At 43.8% G+C, this 19,240-nt stretch overlaps 1 protein-coding gene across 2 annotated transcripts in view; it reads right to left on the reverse strand.

The window, feature by feature from the left end:
• Positions 1–3,159: 3,159 nt before the first annotated feature.
• Positions 3,160–19,240, reverse strand: part of LOC140715928 (glutathione hydrolase 1 proenzyme-like) — a 79,771-nt gene continuing 63,690 nt past the window's right edge. For both annotated transcript variants that reach the window (XM_073028481.1, XM_073028482.1), the window contains 3 exons: positions 19,089–19,201; positions 10,736–10,864; positions 3,160–9,747 (listed from right to left, as the gene is read on the reverse strand). In XM_073028481.1, coding sequence (XP_072884582.1) covers positions 9,583–9,747; positions 10,736–10,864; positions 19,089–19,201 — 407 coding nt within the window. In that variant the 3' untranslated portion in view covers positions 3,160–9,582. The remainder of the gene's footprint in view (positions 9,748–10,735; positions 10,865–19,088; positions 19,202–19,240) is intronic.

A 19,240-nucleotide genomic window follows, 5' to 3' on the forward strand; every position in this document is an offset into this window, starting at 1 on the left:
CCCGTCAATGGGGATAAAAGACAGGTGTGGGAGATTCCCCTCAGACACACCAGTGGACACTGACTGAGTGTTGTGAACCCACAGGAAGGTGGGGGCTTCGAGGACCGAATCAGGAGATCGGTCAATAAAGCTCACAGTGTGACGGCAGGGCCGGTGGGGGACTTGTGTGTGTCCCCACTCATGCCAGAGTGATGAGCCCACCACAGAATAACGGTCTAGCCGAGAACGGAGGGGTCATAACCGAATGACCACAACTGTACGACGGAATAAGAAGACAACGGAATGTTTGCCTGCTGCAGCTGCTCATCTCCTCTCTCTCTCTCTCTCTCTCTCTCTCTCTCTCTCTCTCTCTCTCTCTCTCTCATTCTCTCTCTCTCTCTCTCTCATTCTCTCTCTCTCTCTCTCTCTCTCTCTCATTCTCTCTCTCTCTCTCTCTCTCTCTCTCTCATTCTCTCTCTCTCTCTCTCATTCTCTCTCTCTCTCTCTCTCTCATTCTCTCTCTCTCTCTCTCTCTCTCTCTCTCTCTCATTCTCTCTCTCTCTCTCTCTCTCTCTCATTCTCTCTCTCTCTCTCTCTCTCTCTCTCTCATTCTCTTCTCTCTCTCTCTCTCTCTCATTCTCTCTCTCTCTCTCTCTCTCTCTCTCTCATCTCTCTCTCTCCTCTCTCTCTCTCTCTCTCTCATCTCTCTCTCTCTCTCTCTCTCTCTCTCTCTCTCTCGCCAACAAATTACAATACAACAACCGCAACTACCTCAGCACACATGAACGAACTGAACTCTATATTCTCTTATGACAATTCATTTACCTCTAGACACTGATAGAGCTTGTTATTATTGTTGATTATTATTCCTACACTTCTATGTTTATTATTGCTAACCTGTTTTATATGTATATTTGCATTTTCGATACTGTATTGTGTAGTTTTACTAATAAACACCTTTAGTTTTCGGTACCACCAGACTCCAACGGATTCTTCTATTTCTGCTGGTCTGTAAACTCAGTTCGGGGTACGTAACAGTTATAAAGATAAGAAAACATACTTCGAATTAATGAAGTAGAATATCAAAAATACTGAAATCCTGAAGAAGGGTCTTGGCCTGAAATGTCAACTGTTTATTTATTTCCATAGATGTTGCCTGACCTGCTGAGTTCCTCCAGCGTTTTGTGTGTGTTGCTATCAAGATTACTGCCTCTTCACTGATTTTTATTTAATGTACAATTTTTTTAAAGGCCACTTCTGGAATCGAATGGCTTCAAACTCCTTTTCAATCTCTCTCCAACTGCTTTTTCCCAATAATACGCTCAGCAGAGAGCAGGGAATCAATGTGCTTTATAAGCGGTTCCTGACCAGACTATATTGGTCTTTCCACCTGTTCTGCTATCCATCTTACTTTGATAAAGCTCAACAAATATCAAGTGGCCACTGAGCTTAACATCCTTCAGTGTGCAAATTGTCTGCAGCAAGTCCTAACATTCCAACTGTGACTGCACTTCGCAGTTGGAGATTTGGTTTGTCAAGTACAACTCTCGAAAACATCTACTGATGTACATGGGGAGCATTCTGACTGGCTGCATCACCATCTGGTGTGGGAAAAAGCTGGGGCTACAACACAGGATTGAAGTAAGCTGCAGAAACTAGTAAAGCTAGTCAGCTCTGTCCCCAAGATGTACCCAAGACATCTTCGAGGAGCGGCGCCTTAGAAAGACCGCGTTCATTGTCGAGGACCCCCACCACCCAGGACATGCCCCCTTCCCATTGCTACTGTCGGGAAGGAGGTACAGAAGCCTGAAGGCACACACTCAATGCTTCAGGAACAGCTTCTCCCCCTCTGCCATCTGATTTCTAATTGGACATTGGAGCCATGAGCACTACCTCACTACCTTTATTGCTAGGCAACACGAGTGAATCTGCAGATGCTGGAAATAAATAAAAAACACAAAATGCTGGCAGAACTCAGCAGGCCAGACAGCATCTATGGGAGGAGGTAGTGACGACGTTTCAGGCCGAAACCCTTCATCAGAAGTGAAGTAACATGGGATGGTCGAGGGGGGATAAGAAGTGGGGGGAGGGTTAAAGTAGAGAGCTGGGAAGTGATAGGCTGGAGGGAAATGGGTTGCGGGGAAGGTAGAGAATTATGGGAAATAAAAGAGAAAGAAAGGTAGGGCTGGGGGGAGATTATAGTGAGGGGGGAAAAAGAGAAAGAGAACCAGACTAAAATAATAGATAAGGATGGGGGTAAGGGGGGGCAGGGGTATCAACGGAGATCAGTGAGTTGGATGATCATGCTGGCAGGTAGGAGGCCACCCAGGCGGGAGATAAGTATTGCTCCATCGACCAGCGTGTGGCCTCATCTTGACAGTAGAGGAGGCCATGGACAGACATGTCGGAGTGGGAGTGGTCTGTGGAATTGAAGCGTGTGGCCACAGGAGATCCCGCCACTGCTGGAGGACCGAGCGCCGGTGTTCGTGTGAAACGGTCTCCCAGTCTGCGGCGGGTCTCCCCAATGTATAAATGGCCACATCGGGAGCACCGGATACAGTATATCACCCCAGTTGACTCGCAGGTGAAGTGGTGCCTCACCTGAAAGGACTGTCTGGGGCCTGGGATGGTGGTGAGGGAAGAAGTGTGGGGGCAGGTGTAGCACTTCTTCCGTTTGCAGGGATGAGTGCCCAGAGGGAGGTCCGTGGGGAGGGATGGGAGCTCTCTACTTTATCCCTCCCCCCACTTCTTATCCCCCCTCGACCATCCCATGTTACTTCACTCCTGACGAAGGGTTTCGGCCAAAACGTCATCACTACCTCCTCCCATAGATGTTGTCTGGCCTGCTGAGTTCTGCCAGCATTTTGTGTTTTTACTTTTTTACTCCTGTTCTTTTTGCATTACTTATTTTAACTTAGAGAATACGTACACAATGCTGGAAGGACTCAGCAGGTCAGGCAGGATCCGTGAGAGAAGAGTAGCCAACGTTTCAGGCCGAGACCCTTCATCAGGATCCTTCATCGGGTCTCGGCCCGAAACGTTGGCTACTCTTCTCTCACGGATGCTGCCTGACCTGCTGAGCTCTTCCAGCGTTGTGTACGTATTCTTTGATCCACAGCATCTGCAGTTGTATTTTTGTGTTATTTTAACTTAACTATTTAATGGTCATACATATTACTTCATTAAATTTAGTTTTTTCCTCTATATTTATTTATCTTGTATTTCATTGTCCTGCTGGCATAAAGTTTACAAATTTCACAACATGTGCCGGCGATATTAAAACCGCACTCTGACTCTTTGAGCTAGTTCAAGGCTGTGAAAGGAGGTATATATAAGGAGAAGGGCCTCAGCCTGAAAACATTGACTGTTTAGTCATCTCCGTAGATGCTGCCCGACCTGCTGAGTTCCTCCAGCATTTTGTGTGGGTGTCTATATAAATGTGATATTTTTGTGTCTATTTCCCTCTGACTAGATTTCTGTCGTCGTACCTGGGTGCAATAATCGGATATTTACTGGCCAAGACTTAGGGCTCAGCAGACAATAAACAGAGCTGTTTGCATTGGATTCTTTCCTGCAAACTTTTGGGATATCATGCACAAGAGTCAAGATAAACCGTTCTTAAAATCAGGTCTGATAGTAGTTTCACTCCTCGCCAGATTCAGAAACAGCCTTTGAACAACATTTTGATTTTTCAAAATAGTTCTCAAATGTTTCTGACCTTTCAAAAGCTTGGAAAACTTAAAAATATTAAAACCCTTCATATTATTTGAAACACCAGGTCATTAACGAACCACTATGAAGATTGGAACAGGGATCTCGGAAAGAATTTAAAATGTCTAAAGCACTGAAAATATATTTTTAGATTAACAGTCAAGTCTTTGGAACATGCACATCTGTCCTCTTACATTTAAATCAATGGAAAAACAGTGTCTCTTCAGACCTGGCAGATAATACTTGTGTGCATTCTTTCCCCAAGTAGAGGGCAATTGGCTCTCCCTCTCTTGATAAACACATTGAGTTCAGGATTGTATTGAATAGTGACAGCAACTTCTCAATACAGGAGGGTTTTCATTCCCACAAAACAGTCTGTATCACAATTTTCCATGGTATGTATTTGATAAGTGAAGGTGTGTTCTTACAGGAAGATTTTCTCTTAAACATAATACCCCTGTGGATGCACAATCTAAAGGCAAGGGAATTTAGATTTTATTGTAGGCAGAAGAGAAAAGGTAGTTCATTTAAGTTACAAAAAATGTAAGTATTAACAGAGGAGTTTGCCTTGTCAATTAGAACATAGAACGTGGAAATCTACAGCAGATTCCAGGCCCTTCGGCCCACAATGTTGTGCTGACCATGTAACCTACTCTAGAAACTGCCTAGAATTTCCCTAGCACATAGCCCTCTAGTTTTTTAAGCTCCATGTACCTTTCTGAGAGGCTCTTAAAAGACCCTGTTGTATTTGTTTTCAAAGCAAATCTATTAAGTGGTCCCTGCTGCAAATCAACACCAATCAAAATCAACTTCTGTATGCATTGTGAATTTATTCCTTTTATCAATATAAGTTTCATAAAGGCAAATTTTTATTCCATTTCTCAAATGTTTTGGTATTGATGTGAATTCTGTGAAGGCAAATTGCTGTTAATCTGCAAGGACGAATTGACGTTACTCTGCACGGGCAAATTGCTGTTAATCCGCAAGGACGAATTGACGTTATCCCGCACGGGCAAATTGCTGTTAATCTGCAAGGACGAATTGACGTTACTCCGCAAGGATGAATTGACGTTACTCCGCATGGGCAAATTGCTGTTAATCTGCAAGGACGAATTGACGTTACTCCGCAAGGACGAATTGACGTTACTCCGCATGGGCAAATTGCTGTTAATCTGCAAGGACGAATTGACGTTACTCCGCAAGGATGAATTGACGTTACTCCGCATGGGCAAATTGCTGTTAATCTGCAAGGACGAATTGACGTTACTCCGCAAGGACGAATTGACGTTACTCCGCATGGGCAAATTGCTGTTAATCTGCAAGGACGAATTGACGTTACTCCGCAAGGACGAATTGACGTTACTCCGCACGGGCAAATTGCTGTTAATCCGCAAGGACGAATTGACGTTACTCTGCACGGGCAAATTGCTGTTAATCTGCAAGGACGAATTGATGTTATTCCACACGGGCAATTGCTGTTAATCTGCAAGGATGAATTGACATTACTCTGCAAGGACGAATTGACATTACTCCACACGGGCAAATTGCTCTTATTGTGTTATTGCCACAACACAAAGGAACTTTTCAAAGAGTGATGATGTCAGGCACTGGCGATTTTGCCATCAATATTTCTGCAAATGCAGTGCTGCGTGGTAGAAGTCTGATAACTACAGGCATCAAGTTGCATGGAAATTCATTTTGCCAGGGAAGTTCGATTTGTAAGACAGTAAGATACAGGAGCAGACCCAGGCCATTCGGCCGAGTCTCCACCACCATTTCATCATGGCTGATCCATTGTCTCTCTCATTCCTGATCTCCTGCCTTCTCCCTGTATCCCTTCAAGAATCTGTCAACCTCTGCCTTAAATATGACTTGGCCTCCACAGCTGCCCGTGGTAACGAATCCCCTAGATTCACTACTCTCTAGCTAAAGAAATTCCTCCTCATCTCTATTCTGAGGCTGTGTCCTCTGGTCCTAGACTCTCCCACCACAGGAAATATCCTCTCCACATCTACTCTATCAAGGCCTTTCAACATTTGATAGGTTTTCATGAGGACACCTCTCATTCTTCTGAATTCTAGTGAAAACAGGCCCAGAGCCATCAAACACTCCTGATTTGACAAGCCTTTCAATCCCAGAATCATTTTTGTGAACCTCCGTTCAACCTTCCCTAATGTCAACACATCTTTTCTTAGATAAGGGTCTCAGAATTGATCACAATACTCCAAGTGAAACCTCACTTATAAAATCTTATAAAAGCCTTATAAAATCTGAGCATTACATCCTTGCTTTTATATTCTAGTCCTCTCGAAATGAATACTAACATCACATTTGCCTTCCTCACCACCAACTCAACTTGTAAATTAACCTTTAGGGAACCCTGCACGAGGACTCCCAAGACCCTTTGCACCTCAGCTTTTTGAACTTTTAACTTCTGAACTTGAAACTGCGCAAGAAGGGAAATATTTGGGGAAAAATGTTAAAGATCTAGAATTTAAAATTAAAAGAGACAATGAGAAAGATGTCAAAAGTTGATTTCTTTTAAGGTCAGAAATTATTAACTTGAACAACTTGCTGTGCATTTCTAATATTTTGACTTTTTATTTGAAATTCTTTAAATTGTAAACATCTTTAATTTCCACTATGTTAGAAACTATATCTGTCACAAAAAAAAACAGAATGCTGGATTAAGAATAAGTAAAATTGTTAATTCTAAATTGATTAAATAGCTTGTTGAGTGCACATAAATTAATGTGTAGACAAAGAGACATTATCCACCTTTCTAAGCTACAGTGTGCCACAATTACAACATATATCAATCTGTGCAATTTAATGATGTGTTTTGTTATTAGCCAACACCTACTGCAGTCGAGCAGAAATCTGAGCACAGAATAACAGAACATTTGATTCAATCAAATCTGAGCATGTACAGTATTGATGGAAAAAGCACTTTTCTTGTTTAGTGGCCGAGAAATTATATGCCAATGGAGCTGTCATACGGTCTTAGTTATTTCATCGTGTTGTTTGGCAAACATTCGTCTGTTCAGCAAAAGGAGTTGTTATGGAGCGAAAGAATAACTTTAAGAGGGGATGTTATGGAGTGCAAGTCAAGAGCAATTGGCAAATATCATGTTATTTCCATCTTTGAAAGCCAGAAGACAAACTTCTGCATTTCATTTGGTTCGTCTGTCTCCTAACTGAAGTGAGAATAGGACATCAGGAGGCAATAAGTTGATTGGGAGGATCTGAAGAACCACTTTGGGAAGGCTCAAGGTTCTCTACTCTTGCTTTCTCTGTCACGCAGTACAACTAAAACTCAAGTATCGTATTGGACCTTCTATTTCGGATATTTTTGGCACTGTTCTCCCTTATGCTACCTCAAAACACCGATGTGATAAGATGATCTGTACACATGGCAGATAAAACCAAATTTTTCACTGTACCTGGTACACGTGACGATGATAAACACATTTCTCAATTGTTTCCAAGCTTCAGTTGAAAGCCGGCCCAATGATGTCATTGGATGCTTTTCTTCTTGTATCTAAGAAAGGACATTCCCGGCCCCAAGTAGCTGTCTGCATGCACCCCAGCGCACCAACAGGAGGGCTAAACCAGGTGAGGGTAGATGCTGGCCTCATATCCTGGTGAGGTAGGGGCGTACCTGTCCTAGCATGCAAAGTCAGCTGGGCAGAAAAGATCTACAGTGAGATCCAATGGCCAGGAAGGTGGTACTACAACACTCCGTGGAGAGCGAAGGGCGTGATGAGGTACAGACGAGGTACGCGGTCATCCACTGGACGACCCCAGTTTGTGACACTTGTTTGCACCTCTGGACTTGGACGTCTGAGGTCGAGAGAGTGGAACTGCCCCGGTGCAACGGCTTTTCCACTTTAAAAACTCTCCCGCACAGGTTTCCTGTCATCGTCGGACACGATGGACAACTGCTACCTTATGACAGCTGTCCGTCAACTGCTCAAAGGCGAAATGTTAACATTCATACTGACAGGTGCACCGTAAGAGCGGCTAAGCTGAAGGGCAATATTAACCCTCTCATTGCTGCCAGTTCTTTACGCTGGGGCTGAAATGGACCCAAATGTCAAAGCTTCGGAAATCCAGTGAATTAGTTTCTGCTCAATAGCAAGAATACAAATGAATCTGAAATTTCTGTCATACTCATCCAGTGTTGCATCCCACCACTTTTGACTGATCTCTGCTTCCGTGTGTCAGCAGAGAGAGGAATAACTTGCGTGCAATCTCAGAAAGATCCAGGTGAACTTTGCCGTAATGCTTATTCATGAAGGCAGCCCATCTTAATTGACAATATTATTCTTCTGATCGGATCTTTATGCTCATCAGCACACAACTGTGCCTTTGGAATCAAAAATAGCATCTTCATTAATCTGATCACTTGGCAACAAGGAACATCGATTAAACGACTCAGGGAACTAAAGAATGAAATGTCCTGGCCACGTAAACACTGGTGACGTTCGTTACTTCGTCCTGTGGTGAAGAAATGGACCCAGGCATCGAAAGTCTAGAAACCCTTTGAGGGTTCAACTGGTTACTTCTGCTAATTCTATATGGGAGACCAATGGACCCCTCATTGTAAGTAGTCATAGATATTCAAGGAGAAATATTAAGTGAATTCAGGTCATACATTAATATCTGGACTTAAATTCCACATGGTTTCCTGAGCCCTAAGTGATCTCATCTAAGAATGATATATTCAGCACTTTGTATTTTGTGTAGGATAATGTAACTGGTGGCAATGTATAGACCTCTCAAACACTGACATTGGGTTGGGGGTTCACTTTAGAGGCTGGGCTGACGTGATGAGGGAATTACATAAAGGACTTTTAGTGTTCTTTGTGTTCAGGTTTTGGAGTTCAAGACATGTGTTGTTATGGTTCTTTCTTAAACTTAAAATGTCTCATGTTGTTTTATTTGTGAAAACCTACATTGGCATGGTCTTTGTTAAAGGACTAATGGAACCCTCATTGTAAGTAGGACCAGTGGAAAGACCAATGGGACTCTCATTGTAACCCTCAGTGGACCCATGGAAGGGCCATTGGAATCCTCATTGTAAAATGGACCGATGGAAGGACTAATGGAACCCTCAATAGAAGGACCTATCGAACCCTCATTGTCACTCTCAATGGGCCAATGGAACCCTCTTTGTAACCCTCAATGGAACCCTCATTGGACCAATTGAAGGATCAATGGAACCCCATTGATACCCTCAACGGGACCGTCGTTGTTACCCTCACTGTAACTCTCAATGACCTCATGGAAGACTCAATGGAACTCTCATTGTAAGACCAACAGAACCCTCATTGTTACCCTCATAGATATTCAAGAAGAAATATTACGAGAATTTAGCTCATTCATTGACACCATTTAAATTTTCACACAGCTTCCTGATGAGCTTTAACCTGAGCCCTAAATATCCTCGTCTAAATATGATATGTTCACACTCTGCAATGTACCGTAGCTAGCATGGTCTTCGTTAAAGGCAGTTTATAGTTCATTTTCCAACTTCTTGCTCCCATTGGAGCAAGGACATCTGACCACGTGAGAGCATCATTGTAAATGATTGGTTTGGAAAAGCTTGAAAGGAGCACACTGGACTCCTGGTGGTTGGAAATCTTTGTTTAGACTAATTATCCCCTAGCTTTGTAGTCCTGCAGTTTACAGCCTTCTGGGTGCATCACAACATGGGTCTTCCTAGCTTCCAACAAAATGGTTTGGTTTGGTTTGGTTCACAATGTTAAGGTCTTCAGTGAGCCACACAGTGGTAATAATTCACAGATAAATATCCTATTCATATCCACCAAAATATTCTACAATAATTCACAGAACGAGGTGCAGAAGCCGAAAAGGCCTCTGAGCGCTTCAGTATCCCGCAGGGCAACCACCTTTGCGCATGGTATCTGAAACGGCATGCCAAATGCGCCCTTCTCTCACGATGGCCTGCACCACTGAGGGCATATCGGCAAAGCCAGTGAAGTGCATTTTCTTCCTCAATCCATTCTCCATTTCCTCTCGAAACCGACGGAGCTGGAGGGAGGATCAAAATCAGAAAACGGAAAGTGATTGGCAACTGGAAATGATTCACTTGACCAGGAATAAATTTTAGAGCTGTGAGAAAGCAGGGACTGGCGCATGAAACCTTGGGCAATCGATGGAATGGAAGGAATAAAGAAACAGGGACAATTTAAAGCAAGAAAATGGTTAAAACTGAAGTAAGATGAACTAAGCAGTTTCACCATTTAGCACATCATTTAGAATCCAATTAAAGTAACCATGCTAATAGATTATTTGTATTTTGTACAAATTTCCAAGAGGACCACAACCTTGCATGGCTCAGTGACCCAGCGAGCCATGTTGGCTGGAGTCAGGGCTTTGAGCTTTGACCCTTGGTAGGATCCCCATGCCAAACAGGTCAAAGGGTAGAGGCCAGGCTAAGAGTGGTCCACTGGTCCTCCAGGTTTGGGGGTTCAGTTCAGGGCTGACAACCCTGGCTGATTGAAAAAAAATTGTTACGGAAACAGCAACGGAGAATCCTATTTCTGTGTGTGATGGTATCCTGGGATTTGCATGACCGACAGTAGTGAAAACCAAGAGCAAGCTACTGACATGATGAAGGAAGCCCTGAACCAGACCTGGGACACATTAGAGAAGATGGCCAAGGACAGACAGAGGTGGAGGACCTTCATTAATGCCCCAAGCACCAGTGACGTTACAGGCATTTAATGATGATCCTGTAGCAAGGACATTTATAGAAAACAGTGTAGAACATCTGTAATTTTCAGAAATCAAAGTTTATGGGGCAATAAGATGGAGTACGCATTGGGTGAATCATCTTCCATAGGATGGTACATTTAGTAGTCACTAATGGGGATGCGCCAACTGCACTCCTATACTGACTATCAAGAATTATTTTATTTAGACTTCAACCATTTGAAATAAAAGGAGAATCACTGATGATGAATGTTTGGTACAGCTTAATGGCTCAAAACGGTGCATTTTCAATCACTTTACTAACCTCTTCTATGTGTTGTTCCAGTTCCTCAGACTCAAACTGAACAATGTTTGGCAGCAGTTGGTGATGGAGTCTCGGTCTGTTGACAGCCTGACAGGCACTATCACCAAACCAAAGGGCATTTATTATGGCCTAAGGAAACAAAAGAGAAGTATTCAGTTGTTGAGGATGGGCCCTGCTAAGGACAATGTAGATAAATGTCCTTCTTCTGTAAAGCCTCATGACTCCAATATCTTATCATTCCAGAATACCAACCCTTCTGTTTTCTTTTCAAAACTTTGTTGAGACCATAAGAACTGAATTAGGCCATTTGGCCCATTGAGTCTGCTCCAGCATTCAATCATGACTGATCCTTTTTCACCTCCTCAGCCCTACTCCCCAGCTTTCTCCTTGTAACCTTTGATGCCGTGTCCAATCAAGAATCTATCAAGCTCTGCCTTAAATACACCAAATGACCTGACCTTCACTGCTGTCTGTGGTAATAAATTCCACAAATTCACCACCCTCTGGTTAAATAAAAGTCTCCGCATCGCTGTTTTAAATGGATGCCCCTCTACCCTGTGCCCTCTTGTCCTAGACTCCCCCACCATGGGAAACATGCTTTCCACATCTACTCTGTCTCGGCCTTTCAACATTCGAAAGGTTTCATTAAGATCCCCCCCTCATCCTTCTAAATCCCAGTGAGTACAGACCCAGAGGTACTGTCACTATGATTAGAACCATATATCGGCCATGGCAGAGTTAAAATATGGAAGAAAACATTAAACACAAATGGGTCAAGTACAGTGGAAATAGACAGATCAATTGTCTTTGCTCTTGTCGTGTGCTTGGAGATGGAGGCTGCCATTTTGTGGAACTGATCTATGTTCTTCATTTTGTGAGCTGAAGTTCCTTGGCTTTCAGTGTTTTAAAGTCGACACAGGTGATCTGCTGGACGAGGGATCAAATAAGAAGTTACTTATGATGTGTTCTTTGGTTGGATATAACATGAAAGTTTGTAAACGTTGGGGTCTGTGTCTGGCCTCAGTGATTCGAACCGGTTGCTGATTGATAGATAGATAGATAGATAGATACTTTATTCATCCCCATGGGGAAATTCAACATTTTTTCCAATGTCCCATACACTTGTTGTAGCAAAAACTCATTACATACAATACTTAACTCAGTAATAATATGATATGCATCTAAATCACTAACTCAAAAAGCATTAATAATAGCTTTAAAAAAGTTCTTAAGTCCATAACAAGGTGCCATAAATTACCAGTTGTCACTTGTGGATTAGGACCAATATGAAGGTGTTAAAGGTCAGTCAGATGACCAAAGCCAGTAACACTGAAAAGAAACATTCTAAATGGTAAGGAATGGATACAAAAGCAAAGGTTTCCAAATACAAAATAGTAATAACTCTCCAGAGACCAACTATCGTGGATGTGAGGTGCCCCATGAACATGAAGATTCGAAAAGGGACAGGGAAGAACAGGTGGTCAGAAGCAGAAAACCCTTTTTAACTGATATTATATTTTCTACTATTCAACTGTTCACGGAAGGTCAGAAAAACTTAGTAGGTGTGCACATTTGGTTTGGTAAGTTCGCTTGTTCTTCTGTTAAGACAATGAAAGTACTTGTCAGTAATTGCAGATTCTCTCGGTGCCTCCCTGATCATTATTACAATGCGTGACACTTGTAACACACAGTGTCCTCATCTCTGACAATATAGCATGACGTCACTGGGGTCAGTGCAGCCAAATTAGTAATCCTGAGGCCCAAACTAACAAACTGGAGGCATGAGTTTAAATCATACCCCAGCAGGTATGATTTAAATTTAATCCTGATTAAAATTTAAATAATGAAATAAACCAGGGTTTTATAATATCCATCTGGTGTGAGAGCAGCCAAGCGTTGGACCAGAAGTCCCCACAAACGACTGAGAGTAGGCTGCTGAGAGGATTATAGGGGTCTGCCTACCATACATCAGGGACATTTAACAGGATCGCTGCGTACACAGGGCCCTTAGTATCATCAAGGATCTCACCCATTCATCCAGCATCCTCTTTGTCTTTCTGCCATCAGGCAGGAGACTCGATGCACAAAGACAAGAATAGTCAGGATGGCAAACAGTTTCTTCCCTCAGGCCATCGGGCTTCTGAACTCCCTGCTGCATCACGTAGAAGCATAGAAAACCTACAGCATAATACAGGCCCTTCGGCCCACAAAGTTGTGCTGAACATGTCCCTACCTTAGAAATCACTAGGCTTACCCACAGCCCTCTGTTTTTCTAAGCTTCATGTACCCATCCAAAAGTCTCTTAAAAGACCCTATCGTATCCGCCTCCACCACCGTTGCCGGCAGCCCATTCCACGCACTCACCACTCTCTAAGTAAAAAACTTACTCCTGACATCTCCTCTGTACCTACTCCCCAGCACCTTAAACCTGTGCCCCCTTGTGTTAGCCATTTCAGCCCTGGGAAAAAGCCTCTGACTATCCACACGATCAATGCCTCTTATGATCTTGTACACCTTTATCAGGTCACCTCTCATCCTCCGTCGCTCCAAGGAGAAAAGGCCGAGTTCACTCAACCTATTCTCATAAGGCATGCTCCCCAATCCAGGCAACATCCTTGTAAATCGCCTCTGCACCCTTTCTATGGCTTCCACATCCTTCCTGTAGTGAGGCAACCAGAACTGAGCACAGTACTCCAAGTAGGGTCTGACTAGGGTCCTATATAGCTGTAACATTACCTCTCGGCTCCTAAATTCAATTCTACGATTGATGAAGGCCAATACACCGTACACCTTCTTAACCACAGAGTCAACCTGTGCAGCAGCTTTGAGCGTCCTATGGACTTGGACCCCAAGATCCCTCTGATCCTCCACACTGCCAAGAGTCTTACCATTGATACTATATTCTGCCATCATATTTGACCTACCAAAATGAACCACTTCACACTTATCTGGGTTGAACTCCATCTGCTACTTCTCAGCCCAGTTTTGCATCCTATCAATGTCCTGCTGTAACCTCTGACAACTCTACACACTATGCACAACACCTCCAACCTTTGTGTCATCAGCAAATTTACTAACCCATCCCTCCACTTCCTCATCCAGGTCATTTATAAAAATCACTAGGAGAAGGGGTCCCAGAACAGGTCCCTGAGGCACAACACTGGTCATCGACCTCCATGCAGAATATGATCCATCTACAACCATTCTTTGCCTTCTGTGGGTAAGCCAGTTCTGGATCCACAAAGCAATGTCCCCTTGGATCCCATGCCTCCTTACTTTCTCAATAAGCCTTGCATGGGGTACCTTATCAAATGCCTTGCTGAAATCCATATACACGACATCTATTGTTCTTCCTTCATCAATGTGTTTAGTCACATCCTCAAAAAATTCAGTCAGGCTCGTAAGGCACAACCTGCCCTTGACAAAGCCATGCTGACTACTCCTAATCATATTATACCTCTCCAAATGCTCATAAATCCTGCCTCTCAGGATCTTCTCCATCAACTTACCAACCACTGAGGTAAGACTCACTTGTTTATAATTTCCTGGGCTATCTCTTCTCCCTTTCTTGAATAAGGGAACAACATCCACAACCCTCCAATCCTCCAGAACCTCTCCCATCCCCATTGATGATGCAAAGATCATTGCCAGAGGCTCAGCAATCTCCTCCCTCCCCTCCCACAATAGCCTGGGGTACATTTCGTCTGATCCCGGCGAGATATTCAACTTGATGCTTTCCAAAAGCTCCAGCACATCCTCTTTCTTAATATCTACATGCTCAAGCTTTTCAATCTGCTGCAAGTCATCACTACAGTCACTAAGATCCTTTTCCATAGTGAATACTTAAGTAAAGTTAAAAATGCAAACACGAAATGCTGGTGGAACACAACAGGCCAGGCAGCATCTATAGGAAGAAGTACAGTCGACTTTTTGGGCCGAGACCCTTTGCCAGGACTAACTGAAAGAAGTGATAGTAAGAGATTTGAAAGTGAGAGGGGGAGGGAGAGATCTGAAATGATAGGAGAAGACAGGAGGGGGAGGGATGAAGCTAACAGCTGGAAAGGTGATTGGCAAAAGGGATACACAGCTGGAGAGGGAGAGGATCATGGGATGGGAGGTCTAGGGAGAAAGAAAGGGGGAGGGAAGCACATTGCCTTCTTCTGGGCAGTGTCTTGACAAGGCTACCTTGACAAGACGGGTGTCCGCAGCCATTATCAATACTCTTCAGAGATTGTCTGCCTGGTGTCAGTGGTCGCATAACCAGGACTTGTGATCTGCACCGGCTGCTCATACGACCATCCACCACCTCCTCCCATGGCTTCCCATGACCCTGATGGGGGGGGGCTAAGCAGATGTTACACTTTGCCCAAGGGTGACCTGCAGCCTAGCGGACGGAAGGAGCACCTCACATCTCCTTTAGTAAAGATGTATTTCCACCCTGTCATCTATTAGTGAAGACAGTAGCAATTCTTCCAACCTTTATTCCCAGCTGAATCTGTCCACTAGGTTAGCATCAGATCACAAAACTTCATGGCACAGCAGTAGACCACTGTATTCCTATAATTATTGTAAAAAGCCCGTTGGCTGTGGTGAGGCATCCACACCGGACCTCGAGGCAAGTGGTCCTGCGTTCAGATCCAGCCGGCTCCTTGCACACTTTCCCTCTGCACATTGAGCTAGCAACTCGGACAAGAATGCTAAAGAATCGGCAAGGTTGCCACCTGATGCGCCACAAGGCGTGGAAAGGAACAACATCTATTGTAGAGGTGTTAGTCACATCCCAATTCTTTCCTCATCAGCTTTCTTTTTCAAATATACCTAATTCATTTTCAATAGCTCCCACTGAATCCTCCGCTTTTTCACACAATGCAACCTGGTATTCAAAAAACAATTCTCGTTTCCTCTTTCTTCTTCCACGGGCTCTTTTCCCCCCGAAATAAACCGGATTGGAAGGTTTTCTTAATTAAAAGAATTCTAGCCATGAACAGCTTGAGCAAGATTATAATAACAGCTTTTACAGTCTTCTTAATTTGAAACGTGTCTTCACAATGCGTGTAAGAACTGAATATCAATCATCCACAGACTGTGATGGACTAGCCCCAGCCTCTGTAGTCTAATCTGGTCCTCAGCATTGGAGGCACTAATTGGACCCAAACAGCTCCAAGGTCAGGAGTGTAGAGAAGAAACACTGCCTTGAAGTGCAGCCAACGGAGACTATCACATGCTTAAGAAAGTTTTCACCGTTCTTAGCTAATTTAATCATTTTAAAAAACAACTTTTGAATATTCAGAGGCATTAAGAATTATCTGCTGCAGCTTACCATGATCAAAATGTGTAGAGCACTTCCTGTTGCAGTCTGAGTGTTCTGTTCTAGTCTAACACCTGATGTAAGATCCAAGTAGCAAACACCTACAATGCACTTAAACCCGTCTTTGGACTCTACTCCTCATTTTTTTTTCCCCCAGTCCTGCCGAAGTACAGTACGTCAGCTGTACTTTTTTCCATAGACGCTGCCTGGCCTGCTGAGCTCCCCCGGCATTTTGTGGGTGCTGCTCGGATTTCCAGCATCTGCAGACTCTCTCTTGCTCGGACCCCATGGGTGGCTCAGCGACCTGTTCAGCCTCCACATCTGTCTGCCAGCTCCGGACTTTGCAGTAGGCCCGCGGAGGATCGGGGCCTACTTCGGGGCGAGTGACTGAACTCCCTTCAACAACAGTGCCAACCACAGTCAGCGGGGTTCACCCACAGCCTCAAAGGCAGGCGACTTCAACCTCCCACTCTCAATGCATGACAGACGACTGCATCGTCTCAAAGAGAAATCTCTTAGTTGCTTTAACGATGAGTAAGAATTTTACAGACCCCCCCCCCCCCCAACCACTTCAGTTACCTTCTGTCAGATTTGGCACGTGCATTTATAAATTAATCATTGTTTTGCAAGCAAAGATTACCTTTGCCATGCTACTATTAGAGAAGATTGAGGCAGAAGCTGATAATCCGACCAGCACCGTGGGTACCCACACCTCAGGGCCTGCAGCGGTTCCAGAAGGCAGGTTATCACCACCTTCTCAAGGGCAACTAGGGATGGGCAATAAATGCTGGCTTAGCTGGCGACACCTATATCCCGTAAATGAATAAATAAAAAAAATAGAGAGCAACATAAAACAGAGCCAAAGGCATCCAAGAAGACGTGAGCTACTGTGATATGTAGATATCACAGCAAGAATTAGAAGAATTAAATGGGACACCATGATACCATGAAGATGGAATCACAGGTTCCCAATTTGGGGTCCATGGACCCCTCAATTAATGGTACGGCTCCATGGCTTAAAAAGGTCGGGGACCCCTGCTTATGAGAACTTAAAAATGTTGATAAAATGTTGATGAGTATGAAGATGTAAGATAGATCGTGCAGGAGCCATGAATCTGCTCTCTATCTGCTTTATATTTTCTGCGTTGGGCATTTATTACGGTAACTAGTCATATGAGTGGGGGGGTATGGTAGAAGTAAAGGGAATAAGTCTCGTATCTTTGCTTATTTTCTGGCAGTTTGTAGCTTGGGGCCGGCGGAGGCCATATCTTTTGCTAACCGCTGAGATAACGTTGGATATCGCTGACTAATGATTAGCCTTTGAAACTTAAGCGTACATCACTTCAAGATTGTATGCTCGTTGATTGCTAATAAAGGATCGCATAAAGGATTCAACTTTTGGAGTGATCGTTGAAGCTGGGGGGGTCGCATTGTGCAAGTATGACAACTCCGCAGGGTCACAGGCTGGTGGCAATTGTTTCTGTTGGGTTTTGCCGCTACACTTTGAGAGAAACTAGTTTAGGAGGCTTTGGTCAGAAATGAATGGAAGAGAACTTTTTCTCAGTCTTACGGTTTTTTTTGTACTCCTTGTTTTTTTGTGTGTAGGGGAGGGGGATTTGGGGGCCGATGTGCCTGCTCCATCTTTTGTTTGTTTTTTTGTGCAGGGAGGAGGGATTTGGGGGTCGATGGTCGTGCTGTCCGTCTTTTCCTTCTTGGTTTCGTGGCTATCTGGAGAAGAGAAATTTCAGAGTTGTATACTGCGATAATAAATGAATTCCAGGGTTGCCTCATTAGCTGCACCATCGCAGCCCTGCGGCAGAGAAGAAACACAACAACGGCCCAGTGAAAAGCAGGCACAGGCACAACCATGGACCAATAATTGACTGGTGACGGTGGGCGGGTGATAAGTGAAGGCGTGATGAGCAGTGGGATCCAGAGAAGCAGAGGACACTTTGTTGTGGATGACAGTGAGGATCACAAGGCCATATGAAAGAGATGATGGGTTATGGTGTCGGGCTGACAGTGCCTTTCAGTTGAACAAGGAATTCTTTATACAATAGAAGCACATATTTCATTTATTGTAAATCACTTTTTCTTCCTGGAAAAAGCTAATACAACTAATACAACAGCTAATACAACTTTCACAAACTGCGTTCATTCCTTAACTTTTGTTTTGTCTACATGGAGTTGTCGTGTCTTCTCTGATCCTATGAGTTTCATGGGAGGAGGGTGGGTTAAGAATTAGGATTATTCTATAAACAGACATGGAATTAATGGGCCAAAGTGTCTTCCCATGCCATTAGAAAATAGAAGACAATAAATGAGCAGGTTGTTGTGGAAAACTTCACTCTGATAAGAGAGGACAAGACAAGCAGTGTGATCCGGCCATTAAAGGACACTAGGTGGCGCTAGGTGGCGGGTTGGAGGCATATCTCTACCAAAGGAGGTGTAAGACTCTCCTTCCTTCCGCTAGCCTGCAGGTCACCGTTGGGCAAGGTGTAGCACCTGCTTAGCCCTCCAATCAGGGTCACATGAAGGTATGGGAGCAGGTGATGGATGGTCATTTGAGCAGCTGCTACATATCACAAATCCTAGTTATGCCACCACTGACGCCAGGCTGACAGCCACCGGAGAGCATTGATAATGGCTGGGGTCACCCGTCTTGTAAAGACACTGCCCAGAAGAACACAATGGCAAACCGCTTCTGTAGAAAATTTTCTGAGAACAATCGTGGTCATGGAAAGACCATGATCGCCCATGTCATACCACATGGCACATAATGATGATGTCATACGATATGGCACATAATGATGACCTGAACTAGGAGACTCACATAAGGGTTAGTAAAATAATTGGTCACAGATGTGTTATTGGGCAGTGCAAGGTCATTGGGCCAGAAGGGCCTATTATTGTGCTGTATCTTTAAATAAATAAACTTGTAAATTATAGCAAGAAGCAAAGGTTTTGATGGAGGCAAGAGGGAATCTTTACTAAGCTGTAATGTTTTACCGATGATTATTCACCACCCATGACCTCATTACATACCAGAGCAGTGGCTGTGATTATCCTTGAGCTGCCTGAAGCGCCAACAACCATTTTCACATTTTTATCTCTGTCAAGTATAATTGCGGGCGACATCGCAGAGAAAGGTCTTCTGCCTGGTGGAAATTGGAGATATCGATGTTATTACAATCAGT

The sequence above is a fragment of the Hemitrygon akajei genome, chromosome 24 (genome assembly GCF_048418815.1).
Source record: "Hemitrygon akajei chromosome 24, sHemAka1.3, whole genome shotgun sequence".
Lineage (NCBI taxonomy): Eukaryota > Metazoa > Chordata > Chondrichthyes > Myliobatiformes > Dasyatidae > Hemitrygon > Hemitrygon akajei.